At 55.6% G+C, this 23006-nt stretch overlaps 1 protein-coding gene across 1 annotated transcript in view; it reads left to right on the top strand.

Annotated features, from left to right (window-relative positions):
• Window positions 1-23006, top strand: part of MYT1L (myelin transcription factor 1 like) — a 276307-nt gene that overhangs the window by 220721 nt on the left and 32580 nt on the right. The window contains exon 18 of the mRNA XM_077758294.1: window positions 21078-21140. Within this exon, the coding sequence (XP_077614420.1) occupies window positions 21078-21140 (63 nt within the window). The remainder of the gene's footprint in view (window positions 1-21077; window positions 21141-23006) is intronic.

Genomic DNA, 23006 nt, shown 5'->3' with positions numbered 1-23006 from the left:
GGAAATAGGGAGAAGCCTAACTGACCCCAAAGTCCCTGAGCCTCTAGGTTTGGAGGACATCATTTGTCCTTGAACTCAAACAGGAAAGCCCCCACTGGTTGCGCTGGGCAGGAGGTCCGGGGGCCCTTCTGGAGCCTGTGGGCGTGTGCACGCCACTCATACGCACGCCCCGGCTGCCCCTGTGCTCACCTCTGGCTCACAGCCTGCAGCCCTTCGGAGGGGGGCGGCCTGGACCTCCCAGAAGCTTGTGGGTGGGAGCACACACGACGGCATTTTCGGAGAAGCTGGGAGCCACACTGTTTCAGTCACTTATTTATTTAAAAACCTCTAGTCAGTAGCCGGAGATCAGACACAGTGCCTGTCCTCAAGGGACTCACAATCACACTTTTCAGACAGACGTCTTTTCTGGGTTAATTACTTCTCTTTATAAACTACACGGCATATTCAGTGCACTGAACAAAGGAAACATTACTTTCCTTATAATTTTAAATATTACAGTTTTAAAAGTATTTTAAATACATATGCATACACATTTAGCTAGAAGATACGCTATTAATGTATTCACACACACGTGTGTGTGTATGTGTATGTTTTGTGGTCTGTTTTTAGGCCAGGATTCAGAGCTAGACACACTTCCTGTCATAGAGCCCATCAGATTGTCTTCGGGTCTTCTTCATACGCTGCATCTAGTGGTCTTTGGCCTCCCTCAGTTACCGGGGGTTTGGTCTCATCTGCCTCTCACGCCGGGCTCCTCTGGGGTGATTCTGAGTGACGACATGATGGGGGCCCCATTGGCACTGAGCTGGGTGAGAAACCAGCCTTTTTGGGGAAGACATCTGGCCAGTAAGGATGAGGTTATGTCAGCCTTTAATTGTAAATTTGAGGTTTTATTTCAGTAAACACTTCACTAATTTATAGTTCCCAGGAGCGAAATGAACAAAATTGGAAATAAAGTAGATGTTCCCTCTGGGAAATTATTGATAAGGATTTGGAAGGACATTTTTTCCTGACAATTTCAGGAGAGAGAACCATTCTCTTTGGTTTCTTTCTTAATTGGAAAGACAGGATCCGAAGGGCTGGAGCACCTGCCAGGTGGGCCCCGGAGCAGAACAGCTTATACCCCCACCTGCCCAGGTCTTCAGCCCAGAACGTAACCTGTGATCTTCCGGGAGGGAAAGTTCAAGGGAAATCCCATGCACCCTCTTACACTCTGCTGTTGTTTGTTTACTGAGAGAGACATTCCTGGCCCTAGAGAAAGCCATTTAGTTATCCGTATGGTCAAAGTCTCCAGGTTCGGCAAGTGCTCAATAGTTTTCTCTACCCACAGTTAGGGAATAGAGAAAGGCTGTCTGCTTTCCCGTAGAGTCCGTGAAGATTGTAATAGCGTAAAGACGTGAGAAATCCCAGTCTTACCTGTTTTTTCTTTAAGGAAAAAAACTTTCAGTGCAAATAGTTTCTAATAATCAAAACGAAAATATAATTTGGCTTTGTGAGATGAGCATTTCAGGACTGTCCAACTGAAGGCTTCAAGGTGATGGAAATGTTCTCTATCTGCGCCGTCCAGTACGGCAGCCAGAGGCACACACACCTACTGGACACCGCAGCACGCCCTGGCCCCCGGGGGAATGCACTTTCAAGGGTGTTCATTTTGTTGAGTCTCATTTAAATAGTCATGGGTATCAAGTGGACGTCTGTATTGGACGGGGCCACACAGAACCCCAGACTCTGCGCGTCTTGTTCCGTAAAGATAGGTTTTGCCATAGTCTAATAAATATTCAGGAATATTTTATTCCTACAACTGAAAAGCTTATGATTCTTTTTAGCATCTGGGTTCTCAACATTTTTGTTTTATTTTTAAGCCATAGACAAATGGAGGAGAGGTCTTTTTATATTTATATACTGGCCTCTTTCATTAATTTAATGCCATTTGTAGACAGATTGGAACTAAATATGATATACATTTCACAGTGTAACTGTTTTCAGATTCAAATACCTACATGTTGTGTGGACCTCACTGTTCTGGACCATTCAAGCAACACTCATTGCAAGTTAGGAGAAAGTCTGTTACGTTATTTTAAAAATATATTCAACTTTATTACTTTCAAACTTGTACAGAAATTCAAATTTGATTAAGCAGATGTCATCAAAGAGAGCTCCTCAGGCCACCTTCTTTAGTGACTAAATAAACCCGGGTTATAATTAGCAGATACATTATTAATACTTGGGGCTTTAAAGTTGTTAGAAGCCTGTTTGCCATTAGTAGCTTAAATATTTCTCTTTCAAGCCTGCTTAGACCATTAACCAGCCTGCGGAGAGAGAGCTTGCTACATAGAAGCGAGCCACGACCCCTCCTTGTTCCAATTACCCTTCGAGTCTGCTTTCCGGACGTGTGGTTACAATGCACTTTCCACAACCCAGGGTTCAAACAAGTGACTTGTTTCAGCAAATCTTCATGCTCAGGGCCCACAGAGAGCCCTCCTTCTCTGCTTTCACCCTGGAGGAGCCTTTCTGCTCAGGCCCCAGTGCAGGCGTGGGAGCGGCGCCGTCTCACTTCCCTGGGCCTTGTTCCTCGTCTTCCGCTCCTGTGGCCACGTGCCGGTGCTACTTCCTGCAGTCATCCATCCCGTTAAGCTGACAATGTCCGTCAAATGTAAAATCGCCCTCTACCTAAACACAGGTGTCCTCTTACATCGGAGGGGGAAATGTGCTCTTAACAAGACAAGGAAAGTTTTAGACATAAGCCTCCGAAAGTTGGAAAAGTAGGGAAAAGAAAAAACTACCTGTACCTCCGTCTCTCTGCTGCATCCGGTAAGGCTTTTATTAACCACAATACATCTGTGACCCTGAAGTCTGCTTTTTCACTCAACGTGTTGGTCGGGTAATCTTGTTTAATAGCTGCATCGTATTTCTGGGTGGGGAGGTGTTTCTGTAGCTTCCATTCAACAAACAAAGCAACAGCAAACGCCCAGCGCCTGGTATCCAGGCCCCGGAAGCGCGCACGGGCCACGTGCTCGGGAGCTAGGACAAGGGCGGACCTCTCCCAAGGTCAAGGTCAGCGGGGCTGGGCTGCAGACGTGAACGTGCTTTATAAAGTGCGACAGCATACTCTGTATGTGTGTAGTTTATTTTATAGAAACAACGACTTAAGTGTTCTTGTCTAAGCTTTAGAAAATGACAACAAAGTGACGCGTGGTTCCCGTGATTTGCTTACACGCCCCTGTGCGTGAGGCCACCGCTCCGGTCCCGGCATGTAGCCAGCGACCCCAGTCCCTGCCCTTGCCCGCCTCCTGACAGCGGGGAAACAGCAGGAGCACGAGGCCTGCTCCCTCAGAGGAGGAGCAGCCGGAGGAACGTTCTGGAGGGGAGCGTGGCCGCAGAGGTCTAGTCCCGCAGGGGCTCCACGCTCCCCTCTGAGTAAGATGAGCCCTGCCCCGCACTGGTGCAGGCGGCCGTGTCCTTAGAGCCATGCCAGCGGCCACCGAGCACAGCGTGAAGCGGGGCAGGGGCCCTGGCGCGGGTCTCGGGGGCAGTCCCGCTGGGAGGGGTCAGGTGGGGTGAGAAGCAGCCAGTTCTGGGCGTTCGCGCGCAGCACAGCAGGGTGTGAGGCGGGCCAGGACGTGGGCTGCACAGGGAGGCGCCCTGCGCTGCAGGAGGCCTGAGGGGCAGGCCCGCTGAGGGCGCTACAGCGGGCGGGGCGGGGCCGCAGCGACCCCAGCGACGGAGGGGCCCTGCGGAGGCCGGCAGGACGCAGTGAGGCGGACACAGAGAGGACCGCCCGCCTTCTCCCAGCACTGCCCCACCGGACACCCGAATGACTCAGCGCTCACCCCACCGAAGCCAGGTCGGCTCAGGCTCGCCCCACCGGAAACCAGGCCTGGTCCAGCGCTCACCCCACCGGAAACCAGGCCTGGCTCAGCGCTCAGCCCACCGGAAACCAGGCCTGGATCAGCAGTCACCCCACCGGAAACCAGCCCTGGCCCAGCTCTCCCCCCACCAGAAACCAGGTCGGCTCAGCGCTCACCCCACCGGAAACCAGGCCTGGCCCAGCGCTCACCCCACCGGAAACCAGGTCGGCTCAGCGCTCACCCCACCGGAAACCAGGTCGGCTCAGGCTCGCCCCACCGGAAACCAGGTCGGCTCAGTGCTCACCCCACTGGAAACCAGGCCGGCCCAACTCCTGGCTTTGGCAGGAGGGGCCCAGGATGAGCTGCGTGCTTCCTGGAAGGGAAAACTGTTACAAAGCAGGAAGTCCTGTCACAGATAGTCTCCCTCCAAAGGTCCGGCTGACCCCAGAGAACGGCATCGCTCCGGTCACCGGTAGGAAACCGCTGAGCACGCGGTACCATAGGAGGTTGTCAGGCTATGGACAGTGGTAGCCGGCCTGCGGGCCTCACCAAGGCTGTGTACTTAGAAGGATGAGATTTCAAAAATCAAAACTGCCCCCCTGATTTGTGAAGACAGTATAACTGTGTGGGGACCTCTGAGGCAGGATTCCAGTGGTGTGTTTTCCATAGCGCCTGATCAAAGAAGCAGGTCGCGGCTGTAAGGGTGGGCGTCCTCTGGCCGAGGGGATCCTTGGGCCGGTCGGGCGGAGGTGCAGGGATGTGTTGCTCAAGAAAGAGTAAAATGAACGTCTTCTGTGAAGACTGTAAGCGGGCAGTGCGCTTCCACTCGTGCGGCAGGGGACCTGCCCGCAGGCTTACCCGCAATCCCGCCAGCCCAGCCTTCCAGGCAAGGACAGAAGAGCAGTGAGGCTGGTGATCCCTGGGGGGGTGGGCCTTTTTGGGAGAAACACCTTGATGGGAAAAAAAGGCCGTAGACTCGCAGGCCGTTGCAGCTTGAGGCTTAAGAGATCTTTCACTTAATTCTTAATTCTTAAAATATTTCTTAATTCTTGAAATAAGCATTTATGAGTGTATGCACAGTTCATGACACAAAAAATATGCAACCCTTGCGGCACATTCCCTTGAGATGACCTTCCCTGACCTTGTGCCCACTGAAGCCCAGCCACAGAATGAGGTCATCACTTCACAGAGTCCCTGAATGCACCTGTACATACCGCTCCACGCCCACCATCCTGAGCCACACTGGCTTCTTCCTGCGGCGATCAGGCCCTGCCTGCCTCACGCTGTGGATATTTGGTCACCTGTGTTGTGCATGGGAAGGGAGGCGGCCCGACCTCCACAGCACCCACGGGGCATTTTGCACGTCACTAGGAGCCAAGCTGACAAGTAAATGAATTCATGAATGAGTCAGAATCATCTGCTTGTACAACAGAATCTTGTAAGGAGCCCAGGAATCTGAAGGGAGGCTGTTGAGTGGGGTCCGTGCTGGTAGGTGGGGTCAGACAGGTGTCTCTCTCTGAGCTCCAATCTCCCCCTGGTGAGGGGAGGCCATCGTGAGAGCTTATTGGGAATGAGTGAATCTGGAAACTCTAACTCCCCGGCTGGAAAGGCAGGGATGGTGCGTGAGCTTCAAGACGTCATCCCCTGGTTGGGGGAGGGAGGGCGAGGACGGAGGCCACCGTTGCAGTGAGTGGCATTGGTCGTCAGCTGCTCAGGCACGTGAAGTCTGCCCTGCCACACGGAGGTGCACACGGTGGTAAGTGCAGAGTGACATGGCTCCAGCCTCATCTCCCGAACCAGAACCGACTGGCGACTGAGCAGAGAACAGAAGAAAGGCGTCTCTTTTTGGCCCCACTTTACAGCTGAGGATCCCAGAACTTACTGGGAGCAAATCCTGAATCTTCCTATTTGTATCCATTTAATCACATTTAAATCTCGTCTTGGAACAAAACTGATTTTACCTGTTGTCAAGACCTGGGCTGTTCATGGAGGCAAATATGGCACAGGCCCGGTTGTCTCCTGGGGACTCTGAGGGCACATCTGTGGCTCCTGACTGGTGGGTCCACCCTCCCTCTCCACTTCCTTCTTCTCAACCTGACAGCCTGTCACTTCTCCTGGGCCCAAGAGCACATCCAGTGGCCCCAGCCCCTTGGCCATCACGGGCCCCCCCTTCCCCACGCCTGGGACACTGATTTAGATTGAGCTTAGTAGACAGCTTCAGAGTTTTCAGTTAGGACATTTCTAGCCACAGAGAGCTGATTATACACTCCTCTCCAAAATGTATTCATTCCCAAGGAAGTATACGTGTGTATACATATATTTGTTGGATTTTGTTTGCTTCTTTTCAGTTAAATGTGTGATGCGTTCAGCTTAGTTTTCCTGACCTAGTAAGGCCCCCAGGTGTGCGGTTAGGGCCCCTCAAGACCTGCTGGATGGTGGGCCCAGCAAGTGTGCATGTGGGCGACTCTGTCCACGCCCGGCACCCAGGACAGGGTGGGATTCCCACTCGACACTGAGCACCGCGTGCGCTTAATTGAACCATACCTTTCAGTCACTGTGATTAATTCTGGCTTTTCAAAGGGGAGCTCGACTTTTCTCAGTCACACCTTCCTCACTGTCAGAACAATCCCCAGCGACAGGAAGTCTGGCTTCTCCCTGAGGTATTTCTGCTCTTCTCCCTTTCACGTCATGACAACAGTTTGTGCCAGTGAAAATGCCTGTCTCTGGCTTCCAATCCCCAGGGATGTCAGCTAGAGTGAGTTTTTAGGCTAAGTCGAAATAATTTAAATTGGAGGTTAACGTTTCACTCTAAGTATTTTGAGTCTGTTTATTTTCCTTAGAAAAAAAATTTTTTTAATCAGTCAGGATATTGCAGGTGTATTCACAGAGACTCCTCAAAGGCCAAGAGACATTTAAGTGTCTCTGGGTTTTTAAGAACATGCTCTGGGAGACTGTGAGCATCAGGAGATGTGCCTCCTGGACTCCTGGAGGGTGGGGGTGGTTTCTCTCACCCAGGGCTGTGGGGGTGGGGGCAGCCAGCAGGCTTAGCAGTGTGGACCTCCGCCCAGGACTCCTGGCTCCGGACCCCTCCACACACCCACTCTGGGCCCGCCTTCCACAGGCTCTCACCTCTCTGATCCCATCTCCAAAGTGGGGTGGTTCTGGGACCTACCCGGTGGTTCATTACCAGGATTAATGAGTTTATGTTTGTAAAGTGCTTAGAATAGCACCTGGTGCCCAGAAAAGTCGATATAATAAGCACTTGTTAATGAAAGAGCAACGTCTGAGGGAGGAAGGAGGCAGGCAGCTTGGCGGGTCGGCCCAGGGGCTCGGGCAGGGTTGAGGCTGACTGAGCGAGGGAGGGGCCCCGGAACAAAAAGACACAGACAGTCAACACCTGAAGTCTGACCTGATTCCAGGGATGAGTGAGTGAAAGAAAACTTCTTATATTTCAAACTCCAACAACCAAGATCAAAATATTTCAAAGATAAAAGGATTCCATTTTCCTAATATATCTTTTTCTCTTTCTTGTGTGATCTGGTACAATTTTAAATACTTTTATCAGACTTGCAAATCAGGCTTAAAACCATCAACTGGAAGTGTCCGTCAGCCTCTCAGACTCCCTAGCAGCCCTGGTCCCTCGGCGACCCCACCCGAGGCTCCTCCCGCACAAAACCATTTTCCCAGCTGGCATATTTTGATCATCCTATTCTCCGTCTTTTCTTCACTTTTCAAGCTATCTTGAATTCTTGCTTCAGTTCTCGCCTTATTTGGATGACATGTGTTTTAAGATGAGAACCACTTAGGAACAAGCGTTTTATATTCACTGCACAAGCCTTATGGGTCAGAGCAGCACAGGCGACCTTGGAAATGCTCTTCTCTTTGCTGCGTTCAGAGATGCGGGCCAGACCCGAGCCCTCTGCCCCACCGCACCACAGGTTAGACTCGCGCCTTCCTGGCCACGTGAGAGCTACCACTGGCCAGCCTGAGCCCACGTCACCTGGCTGGCTTTCAGCCCCAGCGACAGCGTGCAGGACCCTGTCATCTTTACAAATAGCACATCTCATGGAAAAGCCATTTTCTTTCTTGCCGACTCCCTGTCTCTGGTGTGACCCTCATGCGAGCTTCAGAGAGGCCCTGTGTTCCGTGCGCATGGCCTGCTGGTGGGAGCGAGGGTCTTGGCATGAGCCTGCAGCCTCCCTCTGCGCCAGAGCCGCGTCCTGCCTGCCAGGCACCGCCAGTTCGCACCCCCCGCCTGCTGAGCAGGCATCTCCCTGACCCTGACCCAGACAGGTGCGCCCTCAGGCAGGCAGCCTTGTGGCTGCGCCCGTGCGATGCAGGGAGAGGGGCTCCACTTTGGGTCAGACGGGATCTTCCCAAACCGGGCCTGCATCCTCACTGCGTGGCCCCCAGCAAGTCAACCAAAGTTCTGAACTTCACATTTCTTATTTGGAAAAAGCAGGCTCAGGTGCCCAGTGACTTTCCTGAATCACAGCTTTGCAGTAAGTCCCCCGGGCCTGACCTCAACCCGTCCTGGTCACCCTTATGCAGACACACTCGGATTTCCAACTCACTCTACACGGCGGCCTTCGGGTTAAAAGGTAAACACAGAGCAGGACTTAATCCCGACCCCGAAGTCAGCTGATTCTCAGTTTGTCCAAAATCCTGGCTTTCTGCCGAGGCTCAGTGACACAGCATGAGGAGTGCGCTGGGCCTGGAGGTGGGCCGAGGTGCTGGGAGGGCCATCCACGGTGGCCCCGCAGTGGCCCCCTCTGATGACCTCTGTCCTCTCATTGTCCACCCGAGACTTTGTGATGCCTTCAAAATACACAACGAGCCTCTTCCAGCGACCCAGGGCTGAAGCAGGGCAAGACTGCTGGCCGGTGGGGAAGTGCTGACCACCTGAAACCCGCCGCAGTGGGGGCTTCTGGTCCCGCGAGGGGGCCGCACCCTGATCGTTGGCGTGAGTTCTGCTCTGAGCATGAGTTCTGCACTTGGACCACAGCTTCTGAGCTGCTTCCCACCTGGGCAAGACTGTCCTGTCTTCCGTCTAGAGGGGAAGGCACTACTGACCGGCACGTCCATTGTGCTGAGCCTTAAGTGAAAACACCCCTCCAGATCCCACCCCAGAACACGTAGACTTGGCGTTCCCGGTGGACAGGACCCACTGGCCTTGTCTGGCGTCTGAGCTTCGCCGGTGCCCTGATCCAGGGGAGAGGAACACCTTCACCCTCTGAAATGTGTGCTTTGATCCAGAGACGACTGAAGAGACACCCGGAGTCTGGAGACCGAGGTACGGTTTGGGCAAGACACAATGCCTCCACCCCCACCTGCTGCTGGAAGCCGTGCAGGGCTGCGGCCCCTCTGGGGCCCCTCAGGGTGCAGACTGTCACAACCTCTCCACACCCCCCGAAAGCAGGAAGCAGCCAGGGAGAGACCAGCCCCCATCGACAAGCACCAGAGGCTGATGCGCGTCCCGCCGCTGGCAGGAAGGGGCGAAGGGCCCGATGACGCCTGGCATTCGCAGCACCTTCCTGGCAAAGTGGCCGGTCTGCCAGGCAGTGGGGAGCGAGGCCAGCGGAGGCCGTGGAACCCACGCTTGCTGCTGTCCGTGACCCCGTGAGCGCCGCAAGGGCTGACCTGCTCGTGGACAAGAGTCCCCTGCATTTCCCTTCTTGGCCTGAGAAAATGTGATGCGAGGGCCCCGCACCCTTCGAGCGGGCGGTTTTACCTTCAAAGGATGACGTTTCCTTACTCTTTTTTTTTTTTAATGTTTTATTTATTTCTAGGAGAGAGAGAGAGACAGCGTGAGCAGGGGAGGGTCAGAGAGAGAGGGAGTCACAGACTGAAACAGGCTCCAGGCTCTGAGCTGGCAGTCAGCACAGAGCCCGACGCGGGGCTCGAACCCACGAACCGCGAGATCATGACCTAAGCGAAAGTCGGACGCTCAACCGACTAAGCCACCCAGGCGCCCCGACATTTCTTTACTATTAATGGACTTTAAATTTAGAAAGTGTATTAGGCCAACGGCTCCTTTCGTGATAAAAGAAATGAAAACCCTTGCACCGTGATGGGGCAAACCCAGACTCCTCGTTCTCACAGACTGGGCCACGTTCAGGTTTGTCCTCTTACGACCTGGGCTCGCGACGCCAGCGTGGTGCCCTTGCCAACAGGCTGAGCCACCTTCCCTGGACCCTGTTTCTAGCATAACGTGTTTTAGTCCTGTGTGGGCCCGCGCACACAGCCGGCACGGCTCGCGTTCGTGTTTGGTAGCTCGTGCACATGGGCTGCACCAGCACATGGCTCTGAGCTGCAGTTTAGGGCAGTGAAATGCCAACTGAGCCTTGAGTGCAGTGACCCCGGGTGCGTCCTGGCTGCAGGGTAGCCTCCTGAGGCCCCAAGGGCTGTGGTTCATGAAGCACTAAGGTGGCTGTGTGTGTCCCACAGGGACCCCCATCCATGGGAGAGACCTTTTAGCACTGGCCGCAAGGTCTGCCCTGGCCCGCGTGCCCTCCATTCCCTGCTGCTCCCAGTTCCCTGCACAGTATGGAACCTGTGCAAGGCTGGGGGGGTAGGGGGGGACGGGAGGCAGAAAACCGGGGTTGCCATGGCAACTCACCCCCACTCGCCCCCCAGCCGTGACAAGTCCACCCTGTGTGCTGTAGGAGGTGGGGGTGAGGAATGTCCTCCCCACCCCACATGGCCTCCGAGGAGCCCCTTTCCGGGACAGAGACACTGGTCCTGTCTTTTGGGCCGAAGGACGGCCCCCTCACAGCGGCTGCCGACACAGGAAGATTGAGAATTACAGAAGCCCCTCGACCCCTACGAGCTTTCCCAATTATAAATGTTGTCTTCTTTCTTCTCTTTTCCCTTCTTTCCTTTTCCAGAAAATCTTTCCCATTTCTTTTTAATTTTTTTTTATGTTTATTTGGTTTTGAGAGACACAGCAGGGGAGGGGCAAAGAGAGAGGGAGACACAGAATCTGAAGCAGCTCCAGGCTCCGAGCTGTCAGCACAGAGCCCGATGTGGGGCTTGAACTCAGGAGCTATGAGATCATGACCTGAGCTGAAGTCTGAGGCTCAACCAGCTGAGCCTGCTGTGTGCATCTGAGGGCGGGGCGGGGTGCTTGGGGGGCTGGCAGGAACGTGTGGCATGTGGGGAAGCAAAGCCAATGCTTGTGGGAAGGGGCAGCTTGGGATAGGTAAGCCCCCCCACCTGCAGGTCGGACTTCCCGGCAGAAGAAGTCCGCCTAGACAGAGTCCCCCAGACTCCCCACCCAGCTCCCCACCCAGGCAGCACGGCGCTTGCTGATCAGCCCAATACCTGGGATGCAGCAACCCTAGCCACCAACGTCCTGCTGCGAATGAGGAGGACATTTAAGACCAGCCACACTCAGGGCCACACACCGAGCTCCGAGGCGTCTGCACCTGCGCTGTGACCCTCGGGACCTAGTTTTCTAATGGGAAGACAGAGCACCGGAACCGCCCCTCGGTGAGCCTGTGCTCAGATGAGCGAGGGACCCGCCACCGCGGAAGGCACCTCCCACTTCATGGGCACGACAGGCAGGAGAGGAAGGTTCTGGGAGGTGAGAGGCGACGCCACACAGCCAGGCACAGTGCTCAGCTCAAGTGAGGCTCAGAGAGGCCAGGCGCGCAGGCACAAGAGGCAGAGGCAGCGGCCTGCTCCAGGGAGGGGCCCCTTGTGTGGCGGAAGGCTGCATGGGGGCCCTCAGGCAGAACCTTCTAGGAGGGAGGCGTCCACTCCCTGCAGGCCCGTGGGGGCCCACGGGGACGACGCAGCCGGTCTCCCTGAGGAAGGATGACTGAGGCTGAGCACAGAGCCCAGTCCCTCGGCCCTGGGAGGCCCCTGGGGCGGCCACTGCAACCGCCAGCCCGTCCTGCCGCTGTGGCGGTCTCCACCTTGTTCTTGAGCAGCCGCGTGTCGGGGACAGGACCCCCAGGAGCTGGGTCCCCGGGCCCTCAGGGACATTAGAGCCAAGTGGCCACCTTTCCCGCCGTGAGGACAGTGACTTTGGTTCCTGAAGTCTTGTCTTTTCCAAGCTAACGCCTCCGAATGCTTTATTAACGTTGCTCTCAGGTGACGTGGTGGCCCTCGTGTCCCGGGTCCCTGCCGGAACGCAGCTCCCGTCCCTGCGGAGTCGGACGGGGCACAGACTTGCGGCGGGCAGTCCCGTCCAGGGAGGCGGTCTGTCCCAGAGCGGGCATGTCACAGCCCCGAATGCGCCTTCGTCTCTCCGGCCATCTGGTTTACCACACTTCTCTTTTCATCTTGTTTCCTCGGCCTCTTTCTCTCTTCATTCCATCTCTTCTAACTTGCTCTTCCAGCCAGTCCGGGTGGGAGAGAGCCCGCACTTGCCCGGGGCCGGGGTCTGGGCTGAGCAGGCATCCTCTGCGTCCCCTCCGCTGCGTCACCGTCGCGTCCCCTCCACAGACCAGCTGGCGAACAGCACACCATCCTCACTTCTCCCAAGTCCTGACCTGCAGCTGGGGCGCAGGCATCTGCGGAGGAGCCGGCTGCCCTGCTAAGAGGCCCCCCGCCCCACACACCCCCGACGGCGGTCCGGGTCCAGGCGCTGCAGGGCCTCTTGTGGACGCCTGTGCGCTGCCCTCAGCCTGCTTCCTGCCCCTCCTCTCCGCCTGCCTTGCTCTCCCTCTCGACTTGGTGCCCCGTCTTGGGCTCCTGCTCATTCCCTTCTTGTCCTCAGTGAAATGTACGTACTCTGCAGACTCCAGAACCGGCCCAGGGCCAGCTCTTCCGGCTGCAGGGATGCGGGCCCTGAGCCCCCTGCTCTCTGGCTGGCCCCTTGGGAGTGGAGGGGGACCACACGGTCAGCGGACAGTGTGCCTCCTGGAAAGCGCTCTGGCTGTGTCCCCGGTACAAAGGTCTAGAGAAATTTCCTTGTGCTCCTTCTGTTCCCTTCACTCCCCCAGTGCACGAGGGTCCTTGGAGATGGATTGCTGAAGATCGCAAACAGACAGCCAGGTGAGCTCTGTCTCCCAGCACCCAGTGAGCCAGGCGTGAGGGGCGGCCGCGTGGGCTAGGCGCCGCTGGTGCTGAGGGACACGTACGGCAAGTCGACTTGAGTGTCAGGTCAGAAGGCACGTCTGTTCTCATCTTGGCTTGGCAGCTCTTTGTGCAAACTTAAACAGTAACCTTCGCCTATTTGGCTCTGTCTCTTTGCCTGTAAAATAAGCATATTTGACCAATCAGTTTCTCAAAACTTGTGCTAAATTGAGTCTCTGAAATCACTTATAAGTGGGACCCAAAAAAAAAAAAAAGTACTAGATATGAAACAAGGCAGAGGCCCCAGGAAGAAGGGAGAAGAGGCCGGAACTCAGTCTTGTCAAGTGAGCAATGACAGAGCAGAACATAAACTGAAAAGGAGCTTAAAACCAGGTAGTGACAACAAGCAGCTGGGCAGGAGACGGGGTTCGGGGACAGCGGGACAGGGACACGGTGGCGGAGCGTGAGGAAGGACAGAGAAGCCCAGGACGCAGACAGACCAAGCCATTTTCTCTCATCTCCCAATTAGAACTGAAAACCCATTCTCTGAGACAAAAGAGAGATTCAAAAAATAAAAGATCCCCCAACAGGACAAACAACTAGACAGAACACTAGGAGGAGGAACACGATCTCAGCTAAAAGGGAGAGTGTGTGGCCGCTCACGGGCCACGGAAGTCTGCGTGTGGCCCTGCAGACGACTCTGCAGGGCCCCGGTGTCCTGAGCTGGGCGAAAGCCACGTCTGCGCTGCCTCGGTTTTGCAGCCGCCCGGACCCTCCCTCTGTCCTCAGAGCCGGGGCGCGGGGGGCACGCGCACACCGCATGTGGAGGAGGTGTAGCCGCGAGGGGGTCATCCGTCTGTCTCCAGTGCAGCCACCAGGTTTATGATGTAGGCAGCGTGGCGTGGCCGAGCCGGCAGCCTCTGCAGAGGGTCCCCCGCCCCCCGCCCCGGGCAGTGACCTGCTTCAGCAGGCGAGTCCTTGTGGTCGCCATCCCGCTACTCGCCAGTGAGACCAGCGGGACACGGGGCCCAGCGCCCCCCATCCTTAGAGGCCAGGCCCCTCGCAGGCGCGGTGGAGGCGCTCACTCTCGCGCACCTCAGCACCCTCCCCGCCCCCACCGTGGTCAGAAAGCACCCCCGCCCCAGCACACACTCACACCCTTGCACAGCGTTCCACTACGGTAAACGGCACTGGCTGCCACAGAGCTCAGTGCGATCGGCGACAGGTGAGTGCCTCCTGGCGGGCCCCGCGCGAGGTCTCTGCATGCCCAGGGTGAAGGTCGCGGTGCACGTGGACACCCACGTAGGACAGGACGTTAGAATGCTGGTTTCTCTTGCCTTCGCTCAGCCGCACCAGTCACCTTTTGTGTGTTTTTTCTTGCATGGGTTCTCCGAGTCCAATTGCAATTCTGGCTCCAGCGGCCCCAGTGTCTTGTTTGGCCGCTCCACTGCTGCTGGACGTGCATGTGCTCTGGCAGCAGGTTCCCATGGACACATCCCGTTAGGTGAACGGGACACCAGGATGTGCTAGGTACGTTCGGCCGCACTGGACAGGAGCCTACTCCTGGATGTTCCCGGGACCACCCAGCGGGCAGCAGTGCGGCGTGGCGGCCAGGGGCCCAGGCAGGCTCCCCCCACCCCCACCCCACCCCGGACGAGGAGGCAGCATGACCAACCGAGGAGTTAGAGCTTCAGATGTGGAGGCTGCATGTATGAAAAGGACTAGCTGCATGCGCATGCACAGCGGGCTGCACCTCCCCCACCCCACACAGCTCCCGTGTCCCCCGGAACGTGGGCCCGAACAAGCCAGACTCCGCCTCAGCTCTGCGAGGGGCCGTGCGGTCCGGCGGGGCCACCAGCCAAAGCCAGGGCAGTGGACACGCTCCCAGGGCACCCCAGGCCTGAGTGGGGGGAGGGCAGACGGGGGTTCACACAGCACAGGTCAGAGTGGAGGTGACCCAAGCCTGGTGGCCAGCCTGTGAGCCTCTGAGTCAGGATGACAATGGCTAGAAACATCCCGTTGATGGATGGGTTGAGGCTAAGAACCGGCCCAGTGGACTTGACCGCATGCACCGTGTGCTGTGGCTTGCACAATTATTGGGCACCACAGAACTGATGCGGCCCTAAATCTCCCCCCACGTCCACCTGCTGCTCCCAACCTCCCCGCTGCCGGGGTGCTCTGTCCAGCCAGGGCCCCTGGTCCCCGCCCTGCATGACCACACCCGCACTTCTTAGTGCCCTGAGGCCTGACCTCTGCAGAAAGGTTATCCGAATCATCAAAATGATTCTGTTTTTAATCATTCTAAGGGTACCTGTAACAGTCTCTTTCATTTATTGCTTTGTGTTTGAGTGTAATTTTAAAAGTGCTTGGACAAAAATGTTACACACATCAGGAAGCAAGTTATCCAGCTAAATTCTTATACCAGTGGGTCGGCTTCACACGTTGAAATGTGGAGGTTTTCATAAGACTAGACTGCCCTACACGGCCGCGTGAAAGGCCCCCGCCTGACCCTCACGAGGAAGGGGGAGGGGGAGAAGCCAGGTGTCAGGAGCAGGGGGCAAATCGGGGGACGCTTCCCCCAGAACTGCTTCCAGGAGGGGACGGCGCTCTGGTGCGGTGCTCCGGCGGGCGGGACAGCGCCCAGCCAGCCCCCTGCGGGCCCGCCTCTCCCCAGGCCCTGCAGCGGGGGCTCCACCGCACAGCTCAGAGGCTGGAGCTCGGCTGCGTCAGGAGCTATTTCTGGCGGGAGGCCGGGGCGGGGCCGCTGGGAAAGTGCCAGGCGCCAGCGTGGGGTGTGTCCGGGCTGCGGAAGGCTCGAGACATGCACTCGTAATGTTGACTTTCCAAAAAAAAAAAAAAAGAAAATGATTGAATGTCTGTCTTACAAGGTAAAAAGTGATTTGCAGGATTTTGTCTTTCCTTGAGTTTCAGTTTCAGGTAATGTATCCAAGAAACTGGGCAAAAGTAATGTGTGTTGCTTTTAAATGACCTTGGTCTCTTTCCATTTGGGGAGAAAATCACAGATATGTAGCATAAGAATCAGTATATGTCTTTTTTTCCATTGAAAATATCTTTATTTTGCACTATTATAAATGCCTTTACTGTTTCCCATTTATGTGACCAAAAAAAAAATCAAAATAAATATATTTTAGAACCATACCTGTTTAGGGAAAAAAAAAAAAANTTGAACTTTTTATATAAATGAAGCAAAGACTTTTGTACAAGTGGCCCAAATCGTTCCAATTTACAAATACATTTTGCTACTATGGATGAGGCCTAATCTTACATTTTTGAGATTTCTTTTAAACTTGAGAGCAATGTGAATACAATTATATATTTTTTAATATTTGGCATTATACTCAAATACGTCCCCTTGGTAGAGTTGCCACGAAAAAACTGAGCAAGAAAAGTGGCCTAGGGCCTTCCCATGCAATGCCGCCCAGAACCCGAGTACACCTCCCACGATGCGTGTGGTCACCCGGGTCCCCAGCGGGTCTGTGGATGTCTGGCTACTGCCCGCAGCCTCGCAGGGCCGTTCACGAGGCAGGCGAAGCGCAGACGCTGCAGATGCAGCCCGGAAACGCCCACGGCTCCTCCTGCTCTATCTAGAAGATTTTTTAAAATAAGTGATTGACTCTTACCAAGATGAGAGAGCCCAAGACGCCTCCGGGTATTTTTTCCTGTAAGCCGATCTGTGGGAAACTAGTCCCCCCTGGATCCCCCCACCCCACAGTGCAGCCCAGGCGGGACGCTGAGCACAAGGTCTCGGAGGCGGCCGCACCCAGGGTGCCGCACTCAGGCAGGGTCACCCCCCAGGCAGGCGGCGAGGGGCTGGCCCTGCGGAGTCTGGGGCTTAGCCACCTGTGACCTGGCAAGGGCGCCTCGGCAGCTCATTGGGGCCCCGGAAAGCAGTGCTCGTGTGCGCAGGGCCCGCCCTCCCCCTCACTAGCATGTCACCAGTGGGGCGGATGCCACGTGGGTCACCAGTCTCCACTCACGGCACGTAGTGATACGCACTCTAATGCAGACATCCATTTCACTGCAAGAAAATGCCCTATTTTACATGTCTTTCTTAATACAACTCTTTATCAAATCCTCGTATTTAGTTTCAAAAGAGAGGGCCATGATCGCCCATGGGGAAAGCACTTTAAAGGTATTCTTACCGACAACGAACGGGTGATACAACTCAGCCCGTGGATCTGAGGAGTTTCCCCATTCCTCCCGCCGGGTCTTAGGCCCGGGATGGGGAAGGCAACGCTGTAACAGCTGTGTGTCTTGCCGACACGAAGCTGTCACGTTCATGTGACGTGTGCCTGTGCAAAGTCGTACGGTGTCCATGACTGTGTGTTTTAATGCATAGACCCTAAGTTATGTTTTGATACAAGGGGATATATTTTATGCCCCCGTGTTGCTGTGAGCAGTGATAGTGCCTGTGCAGGTCCAAAGAGAATGTTTGTTTCCGTGGTCAATGTCAGAGCAGCCATGAGCGCACAGGGCTTTGTTCTGGAAGGAGGTTCGGGCTCGCAGGTCTCTCCTGTGTTAGATCTGCAAAAGCGGCAGAGACCACAGCGCTGCCAGCTGAGAAGGAGCAGCTCCATGAAGTCAGAACCCAGAAGCTTGTGAGTGTCCCGTTGTTTTCTCCAGATTTTGTTTGGATTCTACAAAACTTAAACACCTTTTAAAACATTTACTCATGATTTTCCCATTGCCATTCTTTTTCTTTTTTAATGTTTGTTTATTTATTTTGAGAGAGAAAGTGCACTACTAGGGGAGGGGCAGAGAGAGGGGGAGAGAATCCCAAGTAGGCTCTGTGCTGTCAGCGCAGAGCCAGACTCGGGGCTTGAACTCACACACCGTGAAATCATGACCTGACCTGAGCCAAAATCAAGAGTCAGACGCTTAACCGACTGAGCTGCCCAGGCGCCACCCCTGCCCCCACCCATTGCCATTTCTAAATGGTCTTTTTCAGACCGATTTTTCCAGCCAGACGATAACATGCACTACCCCAAATTATTTTCTCTTGGTATTTCTGAGACCCCGAGGCAAATGCAAGATCACAGATAAGGCACAAATGTTTTTATCTTGAACATACCCGCCCCCCAGGTGGCGAGCAGAGCATAAGATTATTTACTCGTCCTGTGCTCTCTCAGACCATCTCCACCTAAACTACCTTTGGACTGAAAGAGAAGCAATGTATGAAGCAAGTGTTTTATGTCACAGAACTTTACATCTATCTACAAGTGCAGGAACCTAAAATAGGCTCGGTGCCATTTGTCCCCGGGAACTGCCAGGGAGCGGGGAGGGCGGCTTCCCCGGCTGCCTCTGACTACTCCAGTGCAGAGAACCTGCGCCTGCCTTCTGGGGAGTTTCCATGGAAACCCAGTCAATCTCTTCTGCCATTTCAAAACCCAAGCTGTGCGGCACATGCTCCTGTCTGATTTTATCCACGGGGGACTTTGATTATCCCACATGGGCCTCCTTTCATGGAAAAGATGTGCTCTTAGATGGGTAGATGCAAATCGAATTTTTGTAAATCGATTTTACACCGCCCCATTATCAAGGGTCCTGGAGCTGGCTCCATTTGAGACGTGAAGACCCCTTTTGTTAGGTGAATAATCACTCCCTCGTCCACCGACTTCAGAAAATTGTATTTTTGAGTGTTGAGATTTCTTAAAGCTAGGAAATCTTTATGTAAATCTAAGAGTTTAAAAAAGCCTTAAAGTCTTGAGCAGCAACAAAAAAAAGTGAATACGGAGAGCTGATAGAAGAAAGAAACCTTTCTGGGCTGCCTTATGTGGTCCAGAAGCACCACCTAAAGACGAAAAAGCTGAATTGCCACCCCTGCAAATCCTTAGCTGCGTCAAGGGGACCTAACAAAGAAAGGCAGTGAGCCGGGCACCCCTCCCCACGCCTGGCTGGCCAGAGTGCAGGGCTGCTTCGGGTGGAGGGAACCTGAGCGCCCTCCACGCACCGGTGCAGGGGTGGCGCTGGGAGGGGAGCAGCCCCAGGTCACTGCCTGAGGCAGGCCTGGGACTCCCCGCCTCTGTCCTGCGGCGATGAAAGCAGACCTTTTAAGAAAGTGAAGACTTTCTGGAGATATTGTTTTCTTTCCCCACACAGCGGAAATGAGCCAAATCAATATTTTGTTTGTTGTTTTCACAGTGATAAAGGACATTTTAAACGCCTCTTTTTTTAATCAGATGATGCCTTTGTAAATGGCTTAAACACAAAATCTACTCTGAAAAATCTTTTTTTATAATTAGTAAAATCTGATTTTCATTTGCATTATTTTGGTTACAGTGGTTCACTTTAAATTTGAACAGAATGTCAACCTCCTCCAGCCCTCACCAAAAAAAGACATATTGAAAAATTTCTACTCGTGTTAAAATGAATAAATTTTAAATAAATTTGCACTGAGTGCTTAAATTAGGAAGAGTTTGAAGAATTTTTTTAAGGAAAAAGCAAGACCAAGTGTATATTATAGGCTAGTAGGAAACATTTCTGTTTCTTGATACAATTTCAAAACAGAAACTTGCACGGAGATGAGCTTTTCTTAGAAGGAATGATGTTTATTGCTTTCCGATCCCCTCCCTCCGGGTGTGTTGCCAGTAGGGGTCCGTCCGCAAGAGGCGCCACTTGGGGGAACAGCCAGGTCAGCCAGGTCACTTAAGTTGTTACTGAGAAAATAATTACTCACCAGTTGGCAGAATAGACCTTAACTGCACACAGACAGCTGTTACTCTGAACAAAAGTCAGGTCAGCAGCCGGGTCTAGGTGGTGGTTCTGGACGCAGACTCCGCGCACCGCGCTGTTCTACCGCAGACGCCTAGTTCAGAGCTCCTGGCTCCCGTGTCCACAGCAGTTACGTGGCAAACGCTCCCCGTTCGCCTCTTTCTGCCCTCACAGCACAGGCCGCAAATGGAACTGTGACCTCCAACGTGATACCGCACGTGCCCGTTAGCACAGCCTGAGAGCCGGGGGCCCCGGCCGACCCCCTTCTCAGGACTGCAGCAGAGGCAGGCAGTGCGTCGGCACGCGGCACCCACCGTCCGTCCGTGTCCGGCGGCGCCCGGGCTGCGGGTGCCGCGTCCTGCGCCACCCCTCCGGGGGCGCCGGTGCCCACGGTGACTCTGAGCGGGAAGGAATGTGAGCTCCCTCGGAAGCAGTGCTCACTGAGTGTTTGCAGTCGGCGGCGTTTGTCCTTGCCAGGCGCTCAGGAGCTCGTGGAGAGGGGACGGGGCACGGGGAGGACCCAGGTGTGACGTTCTCCCTAAGTCCATTCATCCTTGTTGTTTTTGAGAGTTACACACTTCATGGAAAGAAAGAAGAATTTTTTTCTTTATTTCTGTCCTTATGTTTTACAGTCCCAGTAGCTACCTGGCAACCAGAATAGCTTGAAGTGCAAGGTCTCTGTGGCGCACCTGACTGTCCTTGAGAGGCGCACGTAGGAGGGTGTAGGGAGGGCAGTGATTACGACACCGTTCCTAAGGAACACCGTGTCGCGTGAGCCGGGCTGACGCAGGCGGTGCGGATGCCCAGAAGGAACCCAGGGTCTGGACTGACTGGGTCTGCTTGACCAAGAGATCTGGGCTCCGCTCGGGTCAGATAAGGGCACAGGGCTTTAAGGCAGCTCGAGGTCCCCTGAGCACACGAGGACACTCTGCCGGAGTCCCCAGAGCTCACATCCAGGCGCCGCCCTCCCTGGACTCATGTCAGCCAGATGGCCCGGCTTTACCGGGAGCCCAATTCCGTACTGGTGTTTCAAGTGTAGACAGAGCGGTCCCCGTGCACATCCTGCCACGTACAGAGCTTGCTCTGCAGGTGACCACTGTGGCCGAGTCCCACCGACCCCCCGAGACTCACGGGAGCAGGAGGGAAGCGGGCGGGGCGTATCTGCAGGGGACAGAGTCTCTGGGATCGAGCCTCGAGCCCAAGCCCTGGGCGGTGTTGCAGCAGGCAGGTACTGAGGGTGTGAGGCTCCGGGCGCATCCCTGTGCTTGGAAGCAGGAAGGTGGTCAAGGCTGGTATGCAGTGGCGCACCAGGTGGGCCCAGGTGGCGTTCCCTGCCACGGGGCTTCCTGCCCCGCTGCTCTCTCCCTGGCCGGGAGGTGAAGCATTGAGAGTGTGCTTTCTGGATGAGGAAAGAAGCGAAGCGTTGAGGGGTTGGTTTCTCCCGAGTCACCGCCCGATGTGTATTTGTGCTTGCAGGTGCCCGACCCCCGGCTGCGATGGCTCCGGGCACATCACCGGCAACTACGCTTCTCATCGAAGGTACGTGGCCCACCCGTGCCCCTGCACGCCCCCCACCCTCCTTTCCCCACCGCGCAGGCGCCTTGCCACCAGCGGGCTCCGGCGCGCCCTCCGCTCCACCCGCTTATGCACGGGCTCCAGACACCAGGCCGCCCCGACGGCCTCCTCAGGGGGTCCTCACAGGAGGCAGACCCTCAGGGCTCCAAACCGCCAGCTCCGCTTACGCCCACCTGTCCTGCAGCTCACCCACCTGTGAGACATTTCTCGGGTCACCCAGCAGCCTTTCTAAACCAGAAGAGTGCGGGGACAGGACCGTCTCTGGCATTGAATAAGGTCCCGGGACGGCCAGTGAGAGGCAGGCGCCCCAACACCGCGGAGAGCCGGCCTCTTAACGACTAAAATCTGAGCCGCCAAGTAGCAGAGCTGAAGACAGGACTCCCCACAGGCGCCGCTGCTCCCGAGGGGAAGGGACTGTCCGAAGGGCAGCGCAGAGACCCCTTCCCGTATGCCCGGCCCGGGGTCAGGAGGGAATCAAAAGAAACTTTGGAGGCATTGTGTCCACAGAAGTGGGTCTAGGTCTGGGTACAGGTGCACACTTTCTTCTCCTGTTCCGTCAGCAACAGCAGGCCAAGGCCACGGTCGGGACAAGGGGTTCCCATCCAACAGTGGAAGGTGCTGCGTCCCGCAGATAGGGACACGCCTTGCCTGGTCACGGCCCCAGTCTCCCAGTGCGAGGTGGGCGGCCCTAACATCCACGGGCTTGTGGGCTTCAGATGCGTCTCCCACAGCACAAAAAAGAAAGACAGGCAGAAGAGGAGGGGGAGGGAGGGGGGAAGAGGGGGAGATAGGCACAGAGAGCGGGAGGCAGGGAGAGAGAAGGGGAGCGGGGAGACCGGGAGAGGGGGGCCGAGAAGGGGAGAGAGGAAGAGCAGAGGCCCCTGACAATGAGCGTTAGCTGCCAGCCACCCCCAGAGGGAGGGTGTTTGCCGGGCCCACCGTGTGGGTCAGTGGATCGTGTGCTGCACGTGGCTGCCCGAGTGGCCAGATGCCAGTGGTCAGAGCAGGGGACGCTGGCCGGCTGCTGGCCCAGTTTGGGTGAGGGACAGACACAGCTTCCGCACCGGGACCCTGCCGTGGGCCGCGGGTTCACCCAGCAGCCGCTCGGGGGGCTTCTCAGCAGCAGCGGCGGCGGTGGCGCTCCGTGACAGGCACAGGTTAGGAACGCCGGCAGGGAGCACCTCCGTGGGGTCACGGGAGGATTCCTCACGCGCGTCCTCTACGCTAGGGGTGCCCACCGGGGCCCCGTGGACACTGGGGGTCAGACGATGCCCCGCCCGACGCACGGCGGGGCGGCTGCCCACCAGACGCCATGGCGCCACCTCCGTGGCCCCTGACAGCCACAGAAGTCTCTGGAAGTCACCGCATGTTCCTCGGGGCCACCCCCAAGGACCACGGGGCCGGGAGCAGGTGGCGGGTCAGCTCAGAGCCCGCCACGGCCAGGCAAATGCGGAGCGGGAGAAACCACCCCCGACGCCGCCAGAGTCAAGTCACTGGTTCAGAGTGAAGTCAGTTAAATCCAACCCTCCGGAGAAGTAGGAAAAGCCAAGCACATTCTATACTACCCTTTATTTTATCCTGAAAGGAGACGTCTGTGTCCTCACGTGGCCAGGCCCCCGGCATGTCATGGTGTCTGCACAGCTAACACCGAGCATTTGCCCGTCACGCCGAGTCCAGACACATGTCCCGCTACTGATTTGCCTTTCGGCTTGGCCCCGTGTCATGTGTTAATAATTTAGTTTCACCATTTTTATTCCCTGAACTTCTAGGTTAGAAAGGTGGGTGGGTTCTGACACAGCATAAACCTGTGAATAAAACGTAAGGAAGTCC

The sequence above is a fragment of the Crocuta crocuta genome, unplaced genomic scaffold, assembly GCF_008692635.1.
Source record: "Crocuta crocuta isolate KB4526 unplaced genomic scaffold, BGI_CrCroc_1.0 scaffold750, whole genome shotgun sequence".
In the NCBI taxonomy this organism is placed as follows: domain Eukaryota; kingdom Metazoa; phylum Chordata; class Mammalia; order Carnivora; family Hyaenidae; genus Crocuta; species Crocuta crocuta.
This window is presented reverse-complemented; position numbering and strand designations above follow the sequence as displayed.